Here is an 18,542-nt window from a genome sequence, read left to right as displayed (position 1 = left end):
TGATTTTCTGACGCCCTCTGCTGTCTTATAAAATACATTGTAAACTAATAGATGCTAGGTATGGAGTTAATAATAAATGCACCTTAGTAGAACATACAGTATATACAACACAAAATCAAAAACAAACACTAATTTTTCCTATGGGCACTTTAATTCCATTTGGCATTACAAATATAAACAAGACAATGGAAAACAAATAATTTAAACAGGACTGTGTAGAAAATGGATGACCAAATTCAGGGTAACAAGTAATGAGAACTGTGTGCTTGAAGACAAACAAGGGTTTCTAACAGAAGCACAGTGAACTACACGTTGCATCTTTTTTTTGAGGATAGACAAATTGTTTTACTAAAATACAACTTGTTAGTAGTTCTACAGAATCTTTTGAAAGACACATGGAAAGGAGTGAAAGTGATCGCAGTTGTGCAGCTCTGTGTCTGATGTTGTTAGATTGATGAACAAACCCTTTCAGTGAGGACTGATGCACCGTAACTGAGTTTATTTTCAGCATTTTAGCCATTTACTCAAATTCTGCAACACATTCTAAGATGTTTGCGCATAATCACAGCAGATTGTAAGTCAAAATGTCAAGAGGCTTCACACACACACACACACACACACACACACACACACAGATCACAAGATCAAGATCCCATATCAAGTGACTTTTGTTTGGTACCTTAAATACACAAACACATTTCTTTAAAACCAATTAACTAGAAGTCATCAGCATAATTTAATAACCACGTGTGTGTTCTTTTAAAGTGATGACATAACATTGACTAGTCATTTTCCCACACAGATATAGAAGTACTATTGAAAGAGTTCTTCAATTTAAAGTTCGTTTATAGTGATGTTGTTAAATATCAGCCTGAAACAGATTTCTATATAGTGCACAGTAGCTTCTCTGGTGTTTATTAGTAAAAACAGCATGCACAGAAATGCTTAATCATGCTCTAAAATACCCTGTTACTACAGTAGGTGGAAGATTTTTATTTTAGAGTGAACAGGCAAAATGTGAGGACTTTTAAGAGCATTTAACAGGAAGCTGCAGTTACCGGAGCTATAAATAGAATTCCCATTATTTTTCAGGTGACTAAGGTACTTCTTTACTTTAATTTCAATCTCATTTAACACAGTGTTTGTAGGAACAAGTGCAATACCATTATTTTCCAGTCACAACAAATCAAAAGGTCTATCATATGTACAATACTAAAGTTTTATTTTTTCAAATTAGTGTAGATTAAGATGGAATGTGAACAAGGTAATGAGTGACTCCACGAAGCACCAATCAGCAGCAGCCGTCTGTGAATATCATAGATCCTCGCACTTCATTCAAACCACAAAGTAATTCTCTCTGTTGTTTCAAACAGGATGCCACAGATGTACAGGTGGAGAACAGTCAAACGGATGGCACAACGACAGCACGATTCAAGGATGAAGGGTGAGCGGATGAGTGCAAATCTGACTGTCGCTCCATACCAATAAGTGCATGTGAGTATATATATACACTGTACAGTTTGTGTGCTGAGGGAGAAGGGCTACTACTGCAGGTAGCGGTAGATTTTGAAGCAGTGGTTGCCAGAATCTGCAACCACAACGTGTCCATCAGAGGTGAGAGCCAGTCCCTGCGGGCCGTACAGCGGATCTGCTGAAGTGTTGATGTAGGACAGGAACGAACCGCTGCCATCGAACACCTGAGAGAGAGAAATATGAAATAAGTGCCACTTTATATTAATTACCTGGTATATACAATGGTGTGAGGTATTCAGTGCAGGGTACAGCAGTTAGGGGGTGGTATTGGCGAAATAAAGTCAATTAAAATATTGTTTTTCTCACTCAGTGAAAAATTTAATATAATTCCTTTACTAAAAGTTACATTTATTCATTTCTCATTGTTTGTATTTTGGGCTCAGTTTACCATTGGTATTCTGTCACTTCAAACTGAAACAAGTACGTACACTGCTGTGGAAGAGGAAAGTTTAATTTATCCAACGTGTTATCCCAGTGAACATTAAAAATGAGTTTTAATTCCTCCTGGAAAACACAGTATTTGATCCTGTGGTTGTTTTATAAAGGATGAGAATGATTTCATGAATAAGGATGATTCACATTGACTGAAGTGGTTTGCATAAATATGCAAAGTATTTAGAAGAAGACGAGAATATGCATTTAATTATATACAAAGTTTAGACTCCAAAGTGTAATCAGCCTTTTCTGTACAGGCGACGTTTTTATCCAAAGTGACATACAAATATGTACGTCATTTTTATATATGTATGACATTAGGTCATAAAGGTGTAGAAATTAGCTGTAAAGACAAGTGACCTTGTTGTACTGACCTGTATCCTGCTGTTGCCCCAGTCTGCTACTATGATGTTCCCATTGACGTCCACTGCGACTCCTGTGGGGGCGTTGAACTGGCCGTTGCCCTCGCCGTTAGAACCAAACTTCAGCAAGAATTCTCCTTCTGTGTTGAACACCTACATTTTGGTTTTCAAGGGGGTAAGTTACTACGAAACAGTGAGCCACTGTATTCCAACACAGTAAACAAAATACACAAAGTAATACTAAAATACTAAATCAACTAAAGAAGAGCTAATTTAATAATAAATAAAATTTAATAAAAATTTGATTAGAGGTGAAAAACTAAGACATTACAATAGAATAGAAAAACTGCTCTGATATTGCACTTGCCTTGACTGAGTGATTGTGGAAGTCTGTCACAATGATTTCATTGTTGTTGTTGACAGCAGCAAAGTGAGGACCTGAACAAATCATAAAGCAACAAGGTCTCAGACATGTGCCGTTTCAGAACCAGACAGAGGTAGTTCAGTTTAGAAAACAACTTCATGGCAGGTGTTTTCAAGAGGACATGCAAGTTAATAAGTAGAGAAATGCATTTAATGACAAAGAAAAACAAAATAAATTAAGATTGTACTAAAATATTCAAACCATAATAAGTGGAACTTCATGCTCTTTTAGGACAGTTGAGTTAATAATTATGTCATGACCATTTAATTCATAAAAAAAAAAAAATTGTCTATCATATGATTTAAACTGATATCAATGAAAAATTCTGTGTTTATATGTAATATTATTATTATTTTGAAAAACCTCCAAAGCCAAAGGATAATGGGATCTTTATGGTTCCTGGTTTGGCATTCGTCTTCATTCCACATGCAGGTGTGAGCTGGTTGGAGAGAGACTGTAGGGGGCAGTGCACATATTACCATTGAGTGTACCTGCAAACTGCCTGTCACCGTTGCCACGGTTACCGAACTTGGTGACCAGCTTGCCGTTGAGTTGGAAGATGAAGACACAGCAGGACTTGTTGTCGACCACGATGATGTGGCCGTTTCTGTCCACCGACACGCCTTTAGGGCCCATCAGCTTCCCTGAGCCAATCTTGTTCTGGATGAGTCAACAATTTTACATTTCTGTTTTTAATCACATACTTCATGATGGGGAACAAACAGTAGTATGAATAGAGTGATACCAGAGTAAATCATATTGCATAATATTACACATTGAATGAAATGTACAGATATGTGACTTACAGTTAAACAGGCTGCAAAATAAACCATCCCATGAATAATCGAACATTACAGACTCGCCATAGTGTAGCGTGTAATTTTGTGACGATGTTTGAGAGAAGGCTTGCATTCAGTGAATGAGCTGCAGTCTGCTCTAAATGGAACATGGGCGTATGTTACATTTTGCCATCGCAACTCTGCTGTAACTGTAAATAAGAAAGTAGGACAACTTCTATCAAACTATCCAAAGCACAAAGCTAAACCAATTAATTTTCACTTTAAAATCTGCACTCTCTTTTACAATTCAGCACACTGAAGTAGAAATAGACTGAAATAGACTGAAGAGGGAAGTGAAAATCTGCATGAGTGCTCTTAACACTCCAGAAATTTGCAAATGAGGTGTGCAAATTGTAAATGATCTAGGGCGGGACAGACTGCTGCTGTTTGAATCGCTAAAAAAGTCACGCTTACATGAGAATTTATAAGGATCTTTTTAACAATACAGTGGTGGTATGGAGACAATATACCATTTAATACCAGTATTTATGGCAGCATCCTACATACCTGCTATTTTTTAGAAAGTAATATAACTAAATTACATTGTACTTATATTACATATATAGAGAATAAAGTTAAGAACAGGTTAAAGCTCGACTTACCTTAAACTTGCCTTCACTTGAAAAGATGCTGACCCATTTGTTGTCATAGTCAGCGATGATGATGTCACCGTTGGGGTGGACGGCCACACCCGTCGGCCGCTGCAGTTGCCCGGGAGTCCGACCCCGGACGCCGAAACGGCTTTTGAACTGACCATCGTTTGAGAAAATCTGCAGCACAAAACACATAAAAAAAAAAAAAAACCTGAGGAGATGGCAAAGTGCAGAGGCAGCATTGTTCAAGATCACTCAATGATAAGTTATATTTCTCCACCAATGACGTCTTATTACTGTAGGCTGAGAGCACAGGAAGCTATTTTCACCTGCACACACTGGTTGTTGCTGTCTGCTATCAGCACCTTTCCCAGAGAGGAGGCAGCCACCCCCTGCAGATTAGTGAACTCCCCTTTGTTTCTTCCTTTTGTGCCTGCAAAACATGAAATAAAGCCAAATACATATTAGTAGGCTGATGACGTGACTAGTTGGTTTAGAACTCGTCATCAATCTGACATTTGAAATGTAGTTTTATCGAGTTAATTGCACCATGTTATGTAAAACACTGACATGCATGCTGTCTATCACTGTTGCTGTTTATGTTGCACAGTAAAAGTTATGAAAAACAGTTATTCAATAACATATATACGTAGTGAAAACATGATTGCAAAGTTTTGCAAAACATGTTGGAGGTCATTTTCAAAAAGATTTTAAAAATATAGTTTGTTTTGAGCACATTGGACATTAACTACAACTGACAAATTAACGAGATGCTGATCGAGGCTAAGGGTGTCTATTGCTTAAGATATATCTATATTACTGCCAATATGACACCTGGTGTTGATACCACATTGATACATTTCTCAATACCTTACTTTGAGAAAAAGCTTTTCTGCAAACCCCCATTTAAGAAGGAAGCCATATCTTTAAAATGTCATCTAAACTTAAGCAGCTGTTCAAGAACTGTGGTTAAAAAAGGTTTATAATTGGCTCAATTTTGATATAAATCAGAAACAAGCAAAGAATTCTTTAAAAAGATTATAAATCTCGATTCTGAATGAATCTGAACCGGAGTCAAATTCCTTGTACGTGTACACATACCTGGCCAATAAAGCTGGTTCTGATTCTGAATCTGAACTCGACATCTCTGGAGCTACAGCCACATTTCGGTTGGTACCAAATAAAGTCTTAAAGCTTTCTTACCGATTCTGAAGATGAGGTCGTCCTCGATGGGGTTCTCTTTCCTCCTCCCTGTGCTGTACATGCTGGCCGGCCTCTTGATGGCCTTCTGCTTGATGTGACCGCTGCCTGGAGACTTCAGCCTCTTCTTCATGCCGTCTGAAGTTGGCGACACATCTATAGACTTGGTGGCCTTTATCTTAAAGGGGCTTCCTTTGATATGTTGGTCATATAAGCGCAGCGATAAATTAAAAGTCCCCTCTTTAGGAGCTGTGAACAGGTACTCGTAAGTGCCGTTCTTGTTGTCCAGTATCTCTCCTTCACCTTTGCTGCCGTCAGGTGAGGAGATTTCAGCCGTGATGACTGCGTTACCCATCTTGCACAGCTCTCTGTCTTTGTCCTTAGTGGTTATGGTGATGGAAGTGGGCACGCCCACCACACAATGCCGTAGCCCTTCACCTGTCGCCACAGTCTCAGAGGCCACGGCGTTAGTCGTTACAATAGTGCCCAGGTTGTGGATGGACTTCTTCAGTCCCTCTGTCTCCACGAGGAAGTCCAGCTGGTCGTTCTCTCCGGGCTGCAGAGGAAGCTCCTGGCTGGCGAGCTCGATGAGACGCTCGCTCATCTGTTTCTTCACCAGCAGCACCTCTGCCTCTGTGCCGTGGCTCAGGGCCTGCTCCGTGAAGTTACAGCTGCTGTTGATACCCTCCTGGCCCTGCAGCAGGGTATCCAGCTGGGCTTGGAGCACCTACACACAGACACACCAGGGGGCAGCAGGGTTACTTTGTGGTTATATAGACCAGTCGTTCAAAGCAGTGTCTTCTTGTACCCCCATGTCACAGTTTGCACATGTCAACAAGTTGTGGGCCAAAGAATGATTTTCTTTTCTTGTAGTTATGCATTTGAATACATTATAGAGGCCAGAAGAGGTAAAATTACAAAGTGCCTTAAAAGAAAGAAGAATATTGGATAAAAAAAGATCAAAACACCATTGTTAATAGCAAAAATGTTCTTCCCTCTTTGTCCCTCTCCCTTTATGCATCTCACAACCCCACAGATTTATTGTGATCTCTTGGAGGTCCAGAACCACTGAGATTCAGCATTAAAGCCCACACATAAAACCCAACCAGCTCCACTGTGTTGTAGAAGGGCAAGTGAAAACAGAATTCCTCTGAGAGATCAATGTCGTTGTGAAAATAAAGCATCAATCAGGGAAATGGGACCTTGGCTCACGTGCATGTTGGCAAAAACATGTACATTGTTATGATTCCTAATATGCAAACCAACAAGTCCTCACACACAGCTGCAGGTTTTCTGCAGTGACTGACCACGAACACAGATAGATATCTGTTAGACATGGCTACATCATCCTGTGGTGACATGCAGAGATCTGTCTGTGAAGCTACTCTTACAGTTGTTACGGTCAACAGAAACAATCAGACACCAACAGTACTCTCACGTTGTTCTTTCTCACTTAATTAAACGGTTGACATATGCTTTGGTATGTCTGTTCATTCTAACCAGATCTATCTACTGGCACCTGCGAGATGTTTTTGGTTTCTCCACATTTTTCAATAAAAACTCTTGTAAATTAAACTCTTGTAAATGTGACATAAACAAAGAGCATTGGGTCATGCAGCAAGTGACTGATAAAAACAGGGGAGAACAGGTATTTGTATTTGTTTACAATTTATTTAATTTATATAGACATTGTATGTTGTTGGTTACTGTTGCTTTTTATATATATTTATATATACACACACCTATTTTTTTCCTTTACGTATGTAGCTTTTAGCTGTATGTCTATTTCTATATTCCTGTGTTAACTAATCACATAATACTCATAGTTAATTGATCGTTTCAACAGGAATTCATGATACATCCTGCATTAAATCACGAGTCGTGCATTAGTTATGCATTTTGTGTTTTGTAACATCAGTATACAAGTGATATCTTATTAGCTAATAATAAGCTAACACAAGTCACATTTAGATCATGAAACAGCTCAGTTGTTTGTCGCTGATGTACTTTAAGAAGCCTCTTCACCATATGTCTTTGTTAGTGGGATATCCCGGCACCCTGATGAAAGAACCAAGACTGACTCACCCCCATCTGGCCTTCAAGCTCCTCTTCTTCTCCAACAAGAGAGGCCATTAAGCCATTTATCTCACACTGGAGTCAAATGTTTCATCCAAACACCTTCTTCTATCTCTTCCTCTGTATACTGATTCACACTCTGATGCTCTGAAAACTAAGATACTGTCCATACATACTGTGAGACCACGCCGCAGAGAAAGAGGACGTGTTTGCTGCATGAAGAGCAAAGCTGTACTGTGTTCCCTCATTGCACATGACACACCCAAATCAACCGGAGTGTACATCCAGTCCACTGGCTCCATCTAGCTACAAGCAACAACACAGCTGAAAGTCGCATATCTGACTTTCCCCTGGGCTCCACTGTTTTGACTGCACACCAGCCAGTGAATTGTAAATCATTAGCAACCCATGTGATGAAGCTCCCTGAGGGGGGAACAGCAGGCTCCTAACCACACTGCACGATTGGTTGTCCGGATTGGGGTGGTGCACCAGCTCCACCGGCCCCCCTCTTTCTGCCTGTTAATCGGCTATCAGACCAGCTGAGCCCCTGACACATAGATGAGCAAAAACAGCTTGACGAGTAGCCTGTGATAGGTTAAATGCTTTCCAAACATGGACTGTAATTAGGTCAGCGTTGCGTTGATTCTAACCCTAACCCTTTTTTTCCGTCCATTTCCTTTTGTTAGACACTCCAGTAACTCGTTATACGAACACATCAGAGCTTCCGAGTTCATACAGCCCCTTTAAGAGGTAGATAAAGACTGCAAAGTGCTTTACGCTGATAAAAAGCTGAGAAACTCAAACAACACTTATCGTTATTGTGACCACAACCAGAGAGGACCAAAATCTAAACCTAACATCCAAGCATAACACTGACGCTACACTGTGTGTGCATGTGTCAGCTACATTGAGGACTTCAGACCATGTTACTTCACCTTCTGCTTGAGGCCGTAGTTGACCTCCAGCTCCATGAGTAAAACGCTCTTGCGGACATTCAGAGTCTTCTGCAACTCATCAAAGGTGGTGTGAATGTCGTCCTCAATGGAGCTCTTTTGATTGGTCAGCTGCTGCAGGATCTCTGACAGCGTCAGCAGGGCCGAGTCGATCTCTGGCAACCTGGGAGCGACAGAGGGACTGTAGGAATGACGAGTTTTCATGTAGCGAGTCGACAGTCATATGACAGAGCGCGCACAGAAAGGACGATTGTGTTTGTTGCATTCGTGCCATCATGGCTGTTACTTGGGAGTAATGTGCACAAAGTGTGCAGTGCAGCACAATGAAGTCTACACAATGCTGCTGTTGTACCTCTTCTTGACAGCGTCTAGCTGGTCCTGTAATGAGGCCTTGTGTTGCTCCACTACGTCTTTAAGAGGCACAGTTGGGTGTTCTCCGTGTTCGCCACTTGTACACTCCTGACACATGGCCGTCTCACAAGGCGGACAGTAATACTCCATGACCTAAGCAACAGGAGAAGGTAGAGATTACACGTAAATATGGGGTTTGGGGTTTAGTACTAAAGTTTTTTAGCCACATTTGGCTAATGTTGGTTGGTCCACCACTTTGGTCCAGATTGGAATATCTGAACAACTATTGGACAGATTACCATGAAATTTTGTACAGACATTCATGTTCCCCAAAGGATGAAGCCTACTGACTTTTCTGGAGACTTGTGTGACTGACAAGAATATTCTAATAACTTTGGTGATCCCTCAACTTTTCATCTAGCGCCATCTTCAGGTCAAATGATTAATGTTTGGTTTTTGATCAAATACCTGCCAAACTAATGACATTCCCATCAACCACAGCTGTACTTTGCCTTTAGTGCTAATTATCAAATGTTAACATGCTAACACACTAAACTAAAATGGTGAATATGGTAAACATTATGCATCTGCATGTTAGCATCGTCATTGTGACTCTTAGTCTTGTTAATTTTATATTTATAATTCATGATAATACTTTTGGTTGTGAATGTTTGGCTGAGAGTAAACCTTTAAAAAAGGACCAGTGACCAACAAACTTTACATCTAAGCTGTTCAAGTTTATCAGCTTTATTAGACAGTGATTATTCATTATTAACACTGCACACAAGTAAAGGCTGTGCTAGTGTCTTTAAACTAACCTCCAGTCATGGAAGATGGATAATAATTCATGTTCTGCTGAAAACTCTATAGGTCTAAAGTCTAAAGTTAAAACTAAACTAAAAACATACACAACTCTTATTAGCTCCCAATTTAGTAGTAGTATCATATTTTAGTAGTAGTGTCATGACTTGAGTAGACAAAGTCTTTTATGTATGTGTGTGAAAGTCAGAGAGGAGATCAAATGAAAAGACAGAACCAGGCTGACAGCGTGTATGACTCTTACGTTGCCTCCATGGTTGGGGCAGGAGAGCAGTTGGCCTGTAGCCACAGTGGTGATGTTGTTGAGAGCGGCGGCCTCCTGGCTGCAGCTGTCCGGCGCCCGCTGCAGCACGTCCATCAGGTTGGTGATGAAGAAGTTATTCTGCAATGCCGCCACACCCTTCTCCGGCAGGATCGAGGTCTGGCGGCACACGGGGCACGACAGTGTGAGGCTGTGGGCCGGGATGTAATTCTGCAGGCACCTGGAGGAGGAGAGCAGGAGGGGGGGTGGTGGTATTGATTCTGAGTGGGAGCACCCTGTAGGAAGTTGTACCAGAGAGAGTCTGGAGAAAGGCGTAGGTGGTGTGGTGAGTGTGTGTGACATTGAGAAGGCATTGGAAAGACAAAGGACCTAGTTATACTGTATACAGAGTGATGATATACAGTAGATATGCAGTTATTACTGTGAATACAGCAAGATGTTTCTGTACCGGAACGTCTCTTGACAACAATTCTTGTTTTTTCTGTTTACACAGCTGCCTATAAATAAACATTCAACACTATAATCTACCGGTTCATTGACCTTGTCAACTGGCGGATGAACCCAGGTGGAAATCTTGCCTTTTAATGCCATCTAGTGGTTGAAATATTTACAGCCCAAAAGTGATTTACAGTTGCAGAACAGTTACAACAGACTTTCTTACCAGTTTGTTATCTACATCTGTACAGTATAGTTCAACAGATACAATAAACCTTGTTCCACAAATGTATGTACATCCATTTGATAAAATGGTGACTCAGTGTAGAGAAACAGTACATGTGGTCACTCCTGTGAGTACACCTAGCATCGTGTTGGATGTGGTCAGAAATTCGTTAGAGTACAGGAGGCTTTCAGCATGTGTACAGGTCAGTGCAATAATGCCTTTCTACCATTGAGGGTTTAGCATCATATTACACTTTAAACATTTAGGTTTCATAATCATAAATCATGACCAAATATAGTTTTAGGTACTTGCTCTCTGGCAGATAAATTAAAGCCCAGGACACAAAAAGATTAACATTTCAACTTTAACTTCACAACACGTGTGATCTGATCAAATGAAATATTCAAATAGCTTCCTCCTGCAACTACAAGCACATTTTCTTGTACCACACACACACACACACACACACACACACACACACACACACACACACACGTTAGGGAGAAATGAATATACTAAAAGAAAACACCTTTATTGTTAAATGCAACAGCTTAATGACTCCAGAAGCAACCAGAGCGAAGGGACAGACAAGCACAGTCCATAGTTTCTCTTTTGTGCGTCAGAAACAAAGGCTAGTTGTCAGAGAGGATGGCACCAACACACCACAGTCAACAACAGAGATGCACAAAAAAAACAATACAGTATTGATTACAAAAGTGGTTTTTTTCTCGCAAGTTGTGTTTGACCACTTTTTCAACCTACACACACACACACACACACACACACACACACACACACACACACACACACACACACACACACACACACACACACACACACACACACACACACACACACACACACACACACACACACACAGAGTATATGTTTACAGGATTAACACATGGAATAACTACATGAAAACAACATGGTAACTCCACTCACCTCTCACAGAAGGTGTGTAGGCAGGGCAGTACTTTGGGGTTCTCGTAGCGGTCCAGACATATGCTGCAGATTAAGAACTGCTTGTCAATCTGGCGGACCACGGGGCTGGGAATAGTGGAGCCTTCACTGGCCATCCTAAAACTCTGACATACGAGTCCCTCTTCCTCTTACCCTGCACCCTGCAGAGTGAAACAGAGGGAGGACGGGACAAGTGAGGACAAAGCAAAAAGACATATGATCAAACACACAGTGATGGTGACTCACAGAGGTGAGTGGAAATGTGTTGGTTGTAAAGATCAAAGTTAAAATGCCTTCTTCCTTCCATCCCCTCACTGAGAGAGGAAATGCCAAAAGCACAAACAGACACACCAATCAGCGCCTGTGGCTACAGGCTTCAACTCGAACCCAACAACACAGAAGTATAAAGGTTAGAAACAGTGACTGGAAACATCCCCTCAATCAGAGATAAAAGATAAAACCAACTGTAGATGTCTTTCCTTTTGGTCAGTGGAATAAACTTATTTACATATAATTACTTTCATTGGGTCAATGGCCCTGGCATCCTGGGAACAGATGAGACTGTGAAGAGAGTGATAGGTCTGAGGTTGTGGCTTCAACATCAAATGTTTGCAAAAAACTAACTAAAGATTAAAGCATTTGCAGTGTTGTGGATGCAAGTTCTTAGAGACTCTTGAGTTATTAACCTCTAACTATAAAGCAAATATTGAGATTGAAAGTCCACTCTTGACCTTTGGAGACAGCAGTTGACCAAATTATCTTTTTAGTAGCTGCTCTTTTGATCAAATCACACAACCTTCCTCAGCAGATAGAGTTTACCTAACTGTCATTGAAATGTTTAAATGTCCATTCCTCTGAGAAGTGTTCAGTGTGTCCATAGAGCTCTTTCAAACAGTTGTTCCCAACCTTTTTGGCTCATGACCCCAAAAGTGATTTAGTGACCTCTTGTCACTCAGCTTTGCTGCCAATGAAAAAATGCCCTGTAGCCCAAAAGGCATTTTCCCCATAGACCTCCATTGTAAAAGAGATGTCTTAAGAACTGTTGACAGGACACCTCCAACTGCAAGAAGGTCAGTTATTACCCTTTCTATTATACATTTTTAATACATGGAGGTTTTATAGTTATAACTATTTGTAAAGCTATGTAGAGCTATTTTTATTTTCCCAATGTAAAGTCTATGGTCCGAGTGGGAGTGTGTGGGTGGAGCCACCAGTAGAAACACAGCGTCCAGTGACCGGGTGCCATCTTCTTGAGTTTGGTATCCAGTTCCTATTATACATCCATGCAGGCCACAGGTTGCCTATGTCTGAGTTGCGAGCAATTCAACCAATCCCAAAACTGACTTACCAACCAGGGAAAGCAGGCAACTGCCCTGTGGTGCCGGACCTCTAGGGGCACCGATAGCCCCACAGTCAATGTGTCAATTCATTTTTGGTACCTCACCTGTAAAATGTTAATCCAGGCCATGACCAAAGAGTGATGTTACCTTCTCAGATCGTTTTTAGTAGGGATCACTGATATGATCCACCACTATCTGCACCTGTACGGACCTTATTACGTTTCTTTGCAAATGTCATCGTAAAATTCAGCAGTCACATTCATTCATTCAGACATGACTGGCTGCTACAGCGATCTCTGGCCTCGTGTTACCTCACATAAAATATGTATTTTTGAAATTCGGGAAAAAGACAACACTGTTATTGGATCAGTACTCGATTTCAGCTGAGTTGAGGTATCAGAATTGGTATTGGGTGAGAAAAAGTCTAATCGGTGCTAATTGTTTGAGTCCTACAGAGATAAAACTATCCTACATCATGAGAGAAAAGTCTGAGAAAATAAACATAGCAGAATTTATCTCAGGGGCTCTCGACCCCCATGTCAGGAGGCACTGCAGTATGAGATAGTCAGAGCGGAGCTTGAATATGAGCTGGATGTTAGTCATAAAAAGCACTTTGAGTGATAAATATTTGATTATAAAGTGAAAGCATGGCACACTGTGTTCAGCACTCATCAGTGAGAGACCGAACACTGAACCTACAAAAATAAACACTTCATTTTAATACCACTATTCACAATATTTACAGAAGTCTAACTCGAGTTTTATCTGAAACATCCTTTTACTGCATCCTTTATTTTAACGTGTGACTTTTCTGTAACGTTATCTGGCAGCTAACTTAGACACAGAAAGTGTGTCAGGGCTTTTATTGTCTCTTCACATTCAAGACAGGCACAGAAACAGGCCACCTCTGCTGCTGAGAGGAAACCCTCGGGGATTGTACTTCTTTCTACAGTGCATGCTCTCTTTCTCCTCCTCTTCTATTTTCTCTTAATCTCTCTCTTCCTCCTCCTCCTCCTCCCTTTCTTTCTCCTCTCTGAAAAGCAGATCCTGTAACTACAATGTGATGATTTGGTCAGCGATGGATGAAATTACTGCCATAATGAAGACGTCATGCCGTCATTGGGTTATTACCAAAATGTCCAATATGTTACATGGCTGGTATGTAATGTGTTTGCTGTCAGCTCAGCAAGTTACAGGGCAGCAGATGACTTAAACAAAACCTCAACAAGATGTTCACAATCTAGTCTCACATTTGACCAGCCCAGAACCCATATTCTTAATTCATAAACATGCATCCATATATAAAAGGAAATAAATAATTTACATCTGTGAGATTATAATATATACACTGTAGCACAGACATGCACAATCACAAAAGCTCGGGATTTAGGCTGACTGTTAATAACTTACCAGCTCCACGGACCAGATTAAGCAGATAAACAGAGCATCAAATATGGCACCGATTATAAAACGAAAACTCCTAAATCCTGCAGACAGCCACAACAGGACAACAGAAGCAGCCCTGTGCTGACGGTGCACAAGGTCGCAGCAGCCACACAGCGCTCCACTCTTACATAATCAGATCCGCACCAGCTAAGCGGAATAATTCCTGCTGGATTGAGCAGATTCATCTACTACGCAGTGGAGGGCACACGTGAAAAAAGGGAAATATTACTAGAGGAATTTATACTTCATCAGAGGAATGTTACCTTTTTGCATGTACTGTAGTGACTCCAAGAGAAACTAGTTATAATCATGCAAAAAATGTGAGCTCCTGACAACACCAGCTATTCCAAAAGGCTCAGTATTTGGCTCATGACATTATTATTATTACTATTATTAATAGGAAGACTTACAGTGCTGCATCTATAGGCCGATCAACAGGCGTCATCCACTCCAGCACACAGACCGAAACACCGGCTCCATGTGAGTGAAACAGGCAGAATTTGATGCCCCGAAATCCCTCTAAACCTGCCTTCACGTCCTGTGAGCTCCGACATAAAATTATGCCTCCCTGCAGGTAGCAGCGACGAGCCCAACAGGAGACGACAGGGTATGTGCGAGCGAGGCAGCTGCTCCCTGTGTTTATGGTTGTGTGCGCGCACACATGTGGGCGAAGTTGAGGAGGGGCGATTTAGCCAGATTGTGTTTCAGTTTTTACATCATCTCTTCCCCTCCCTCTCCCTCTCTCTCTCTCTCTCTCTCTTTCCCTCACCACTTCCTCTCCTCCCATCACTTGCATTCTTGGCTCAGTCTGTCTCATCCATTCATCTCCCTCCTACCTTCCTCTCTCTCTCTCTGTCTGAAGTAAATGCTGGCTCACTGCAGTGCAGAGAGCGTGTGCAGCATCAGGAGTATGTGAGTGACTACCGGCTGACGACTGGTGATTAGACAAATGGGGGAAAGAAGGGGGGCAGCAGTTATAGGTCCCCTCCTGGAGTTAAAGCCAAAGGGGTCTTTCTGAGCGCATGTGTGTGTGTGTGTGTGTGTGTGTGTGTGTGTGTGTGTGTGTGTGTGTATGTGTGTATGTGTGTGTGTGTGGGTGGAGGGGGGGTGCATGCTGCTGACTCACTGTACATGCAGAGACAGAGCAAAACAAAACAAAAGGTAAGAGGGAAACTCAGGCAAAATGTGGAGAAAGGGAATGAATATGAAAGAAAGACAATCATGATTACCAAGTATAAGGAAATGGAGGTATAACAGAAAGGGAAGAGCTCAGCAGAGTGCTTCACACACACTCACACACATCACTGTGGTGTGTGACATACCATAAGTAGGTAAATTCTTAACAACATAGTATGTTGTTATTCCTTCATAGTAACTCTGAGGTGAAACTAGATGAAGATGAAGGCCTCCGTGTGATGAGCTGAACATACCACCGAAACCACGAAAGCAAAGTTTTAACCTTCAGGCAGTAAAACACTGACCTCACTGAACGTCTGAATGAAGCTAATACTGTATATTTTTGCATCAGCAGCACACTATGTACTGTATGCACATGGATGACAGGAGAAAGAGGAGATGTGTGTGTGTGTTTAGTCAACAAAATAATTGCTTTAAAGTCCTGTCTGCCAGACCTCTGAATGGCTGCCCACATCTCGTCTGGCGTTGTGCTCGTTCACAGAAACAGTCAACCAATCTTAGAAGGTCGGGATGATGAATGGGAATTAGCTAGTTAGCTAATTAGCTGCATTAATGAAAATATGCAACAGACAAATGGCTGGGATGGACACAGTGGTACAAATGGTTGTTTGTGCACAGAAATAACAACTCTTAAAACTGACATTTTTCTTTGATCCATGTGGAAGTATCGCTGCATCAGCGAGATGAATGCGTAACTCGCCACTGATTGGTTAGAGCAAAACAAAACAACACAACCCTCCGGTTAACATGAACGCAATGTCAGGCTGAATGAATGAAGTGAAACAGAATCGCAATTCAATAAAAGATTATCAGGCTAAATTGTCTCCGTTGTTTGCGTCAAGTATCTTGTTTGCATGATCAAACATATCATGTACAAACATTAAAGCAACTTTTACCCTTGATGGGAAGAGTGGGAGTCCATTTAAGACTTGAATGATTTCAATATATCAATAAGAGTTACTTTTATTTCTTGGAAATGTCTTCAAATAATAACATTCATACTTTGAAGTCAGTTCAAGATCAAGCTCAGTCTGCTCTGAATCAAAATTGGTCTACTTGAGGAAATAATAATAAAAACATTGTGAGGGGGATTTCCACTGCATTTCCCTCGTCAGTAACAGGGAAACAACAACATGACATGTATTGACATGTATCTATCTAAGATTTATCTAGTTTCTGAGGCTGGGATTTATTGCTTGATTTGAATGATCTCATCTTTTTATATGCGTAATAGTTTCTGTTCTCCATCTACCAGCGAATAACTGAGTCCTTCAATTCTTTTGTTGCATTTCTACCTTTCCATTTCAAAAATAACACTAGTTGATCTTTTCAGAGCTTTTTCGCACATTTCATCATGCCTGGCAGCTCCGACGCTGTTCCAGTGATCTCATCTCAGCCTCTGCCAAAGTCAGCGAGCTCTGAGTCAGCCGGAGGAGTGGGACAACGAGAGAAACGAATGCAACTCTGGAGGAAAGATGAAAACATAATGGCCGATTTTGTGCCCGTAGCATTACTGTAACATGCAGATGTATAAAACAATGAATTAGTATCCAAAGCATCAACTTGGATTCAATAGGGATGAGACTGAAAGTATTGAGAGACGGATTATCACATTGTTGGTTTTGGTCTTTTCATGGGCAATCAGAAAAATATAGATTACCAGCCTTATGCTTTGAAACTACCCTTAAAAAAACAAAAACACATTGCTTTATAGCCCTACTAGAAGTCAAAGCATACCTTTCATGAGTGGTTATAGAGGCTGCTTTCAATTTGAATAATGCAAACTTTGGAAACAACACACGCACTCTTCATCACTTTGTTTCTGATTTGTTAAAAGGCACAGTCTGCAATCTGAAAGTAAGCTAAAATGTCAACCCCCGCCACTAGAAATCAAAACACAGCACTCGAACCTGCTCTGACAAGGCCGTTCAATGCTAACGCTAGCAACAGCTAAATCAAAGTTAACAGATGCGGTTAAAGGTTTCATTACATCAACAGTGTTTGAAAATAAAGGCCTCGTTTTATGCAATGTTTACAGTTATGATCAGTTAAGACACACAAACTGCTGTTCACTCATTTTTAAAATATACTTAAACAAGACTAACTGTCTTCGGCCATGCTAGCACGTCTGAGGCTGCAGGCACAGTGGTGCTTTGAGTTAAATGCTAACATTAAGTTGTAATTGTCAGCATGCTACCATGCTAACAATTATGACATTGCAGGTATAATGTTCACTATATTCACCATCTGAGTTTAGTATGCTGTGTAGCATGTAGTATGCTGTGCTAACATTTGATAATTAACTGATGGGAACGTTATTAGTGTAGCAGGTATGTGGTCATAAACCAAACTATTTTACAAATTAATACTTTGACCTGATGATGGCGCAACACAAAGAGTCAACGGATCACCAAAGTTTGTTTTAAGGTCTAACGTGACCATGCCATGACAATAAAGGATAAAGGCATTTTAATTGTTTAAAAAGAGAGTCCCTTGGAGTTTTCTTGTGATGCGAGTCTGCATGTATCACTCACTTTGAGTCCCGGAAGCTCTCCAGCCCAAACATTTTTCTGGATTACCAAAGCTATTACAATCAATCCTCAAAACAACAAATAATCTGGACTAAAGTGGTGGACCAAATGGTCGACAGATCGGTATTGCTGCTCCTGGAGCCACGCGGTTAAAAATGAAGTGTTGGGGCTTTAAGTCCTTTACTGTGAAAGAGGCCAGCAGGACCACCACATCTCTGGAAGGCCTGTGTGAAAGCAACATAAAGTCACTAATAGCTCAGGGGCACCAACGCAACACACACATTCACACACTGAGGAGTATACACGTCACTTAACCTGTTTTTGTTGCTCCACTGTTCACACCCACATCATCATCCCTGATGCATTAAGACACTTCAAAGACTACCGTAAAGCAAAAACAGCATTTCCAACTGACTTAGTGGCTGTAAGCGGAAAAAAAACATACAAGGTCTGCTACTCTTTCAACCCATCCTCCACTGAAGAAAACACAACTTTAACCAATGTTTAACTTTAACTGAAAAGTATGAGACAGTTTTCAAACTGTTTTCAAACTTTTA

General features: G+C 40.9%; 1 protein-coding gene across 5 annotated transcripts; it reads right to left on the bottom strand.

The window, feature by feature from the left end:
- Positions 1-148: 148 nt before the first annotated feature.
- trim2a (tripartite motif containing 2a) lies at positions 149-11,587 on the bottom strand. 5 transcript variants are annotated; one of them, XM_070927287.1, is made up of 11 exons: positions 11,454-11,587; positions 9,830-10,067; positions 8,768-8,919; positions 8,398-8,578; positions 5,390-6,113; positions 4,516-4,619; positions 4,196-4,363; positions 3,195-3,414; positions 2,698-2,768; positions 2,343-2,483; positions 149-1,697 (listed from the first exon to the last, which is right to left on the bottom strand). In XM_070927287.1, the coding sequence occupies exons 1-11, from the start codon at positions 11,585-11,587 to the stop codon at positions 1,545-1,547; spliced, it is 2,286 nt and encodes a 761-aa protein (XP_070783388.1). In that variant the 3' UTR covers positions 149-1,544. The 5 variants fall into 5 exon arrangements, with proteins under 5 accessions (XP_070783388.1, XP_070783404.1, XP_070783396.1 ...); XM_070927303.1 differs by having other exon boundaries at positions 3,234-3,414; XM_070927295.1 differs by having other exon boundaries at positions 3,246-3,414.
- Between the last annotated feature and the right edge of the window lie 6,955 nt (positions 11,588-18,542).

The sequence above is a fragment of the Enoplosus armatus genome, chromosome 2 (assembly GCF_043641665.1).
Source record: "Enoplosus armatus isolate fEnoArm2 chromosome 2, fEnoArm2.hap1, whole genome shotgun sequence".
Classification (NCBI taxonomy): Eukaryota; Metazoa; Chordata; class Actinopteri; order Centrarchiformes; family Enoplosidae; genus Enoplosus; species Enoplosus armatus.
Note: the sequence above shows the minus strand (reverse complement) of the source record. Positions and strands in the feature narration are given on the sequence as shown.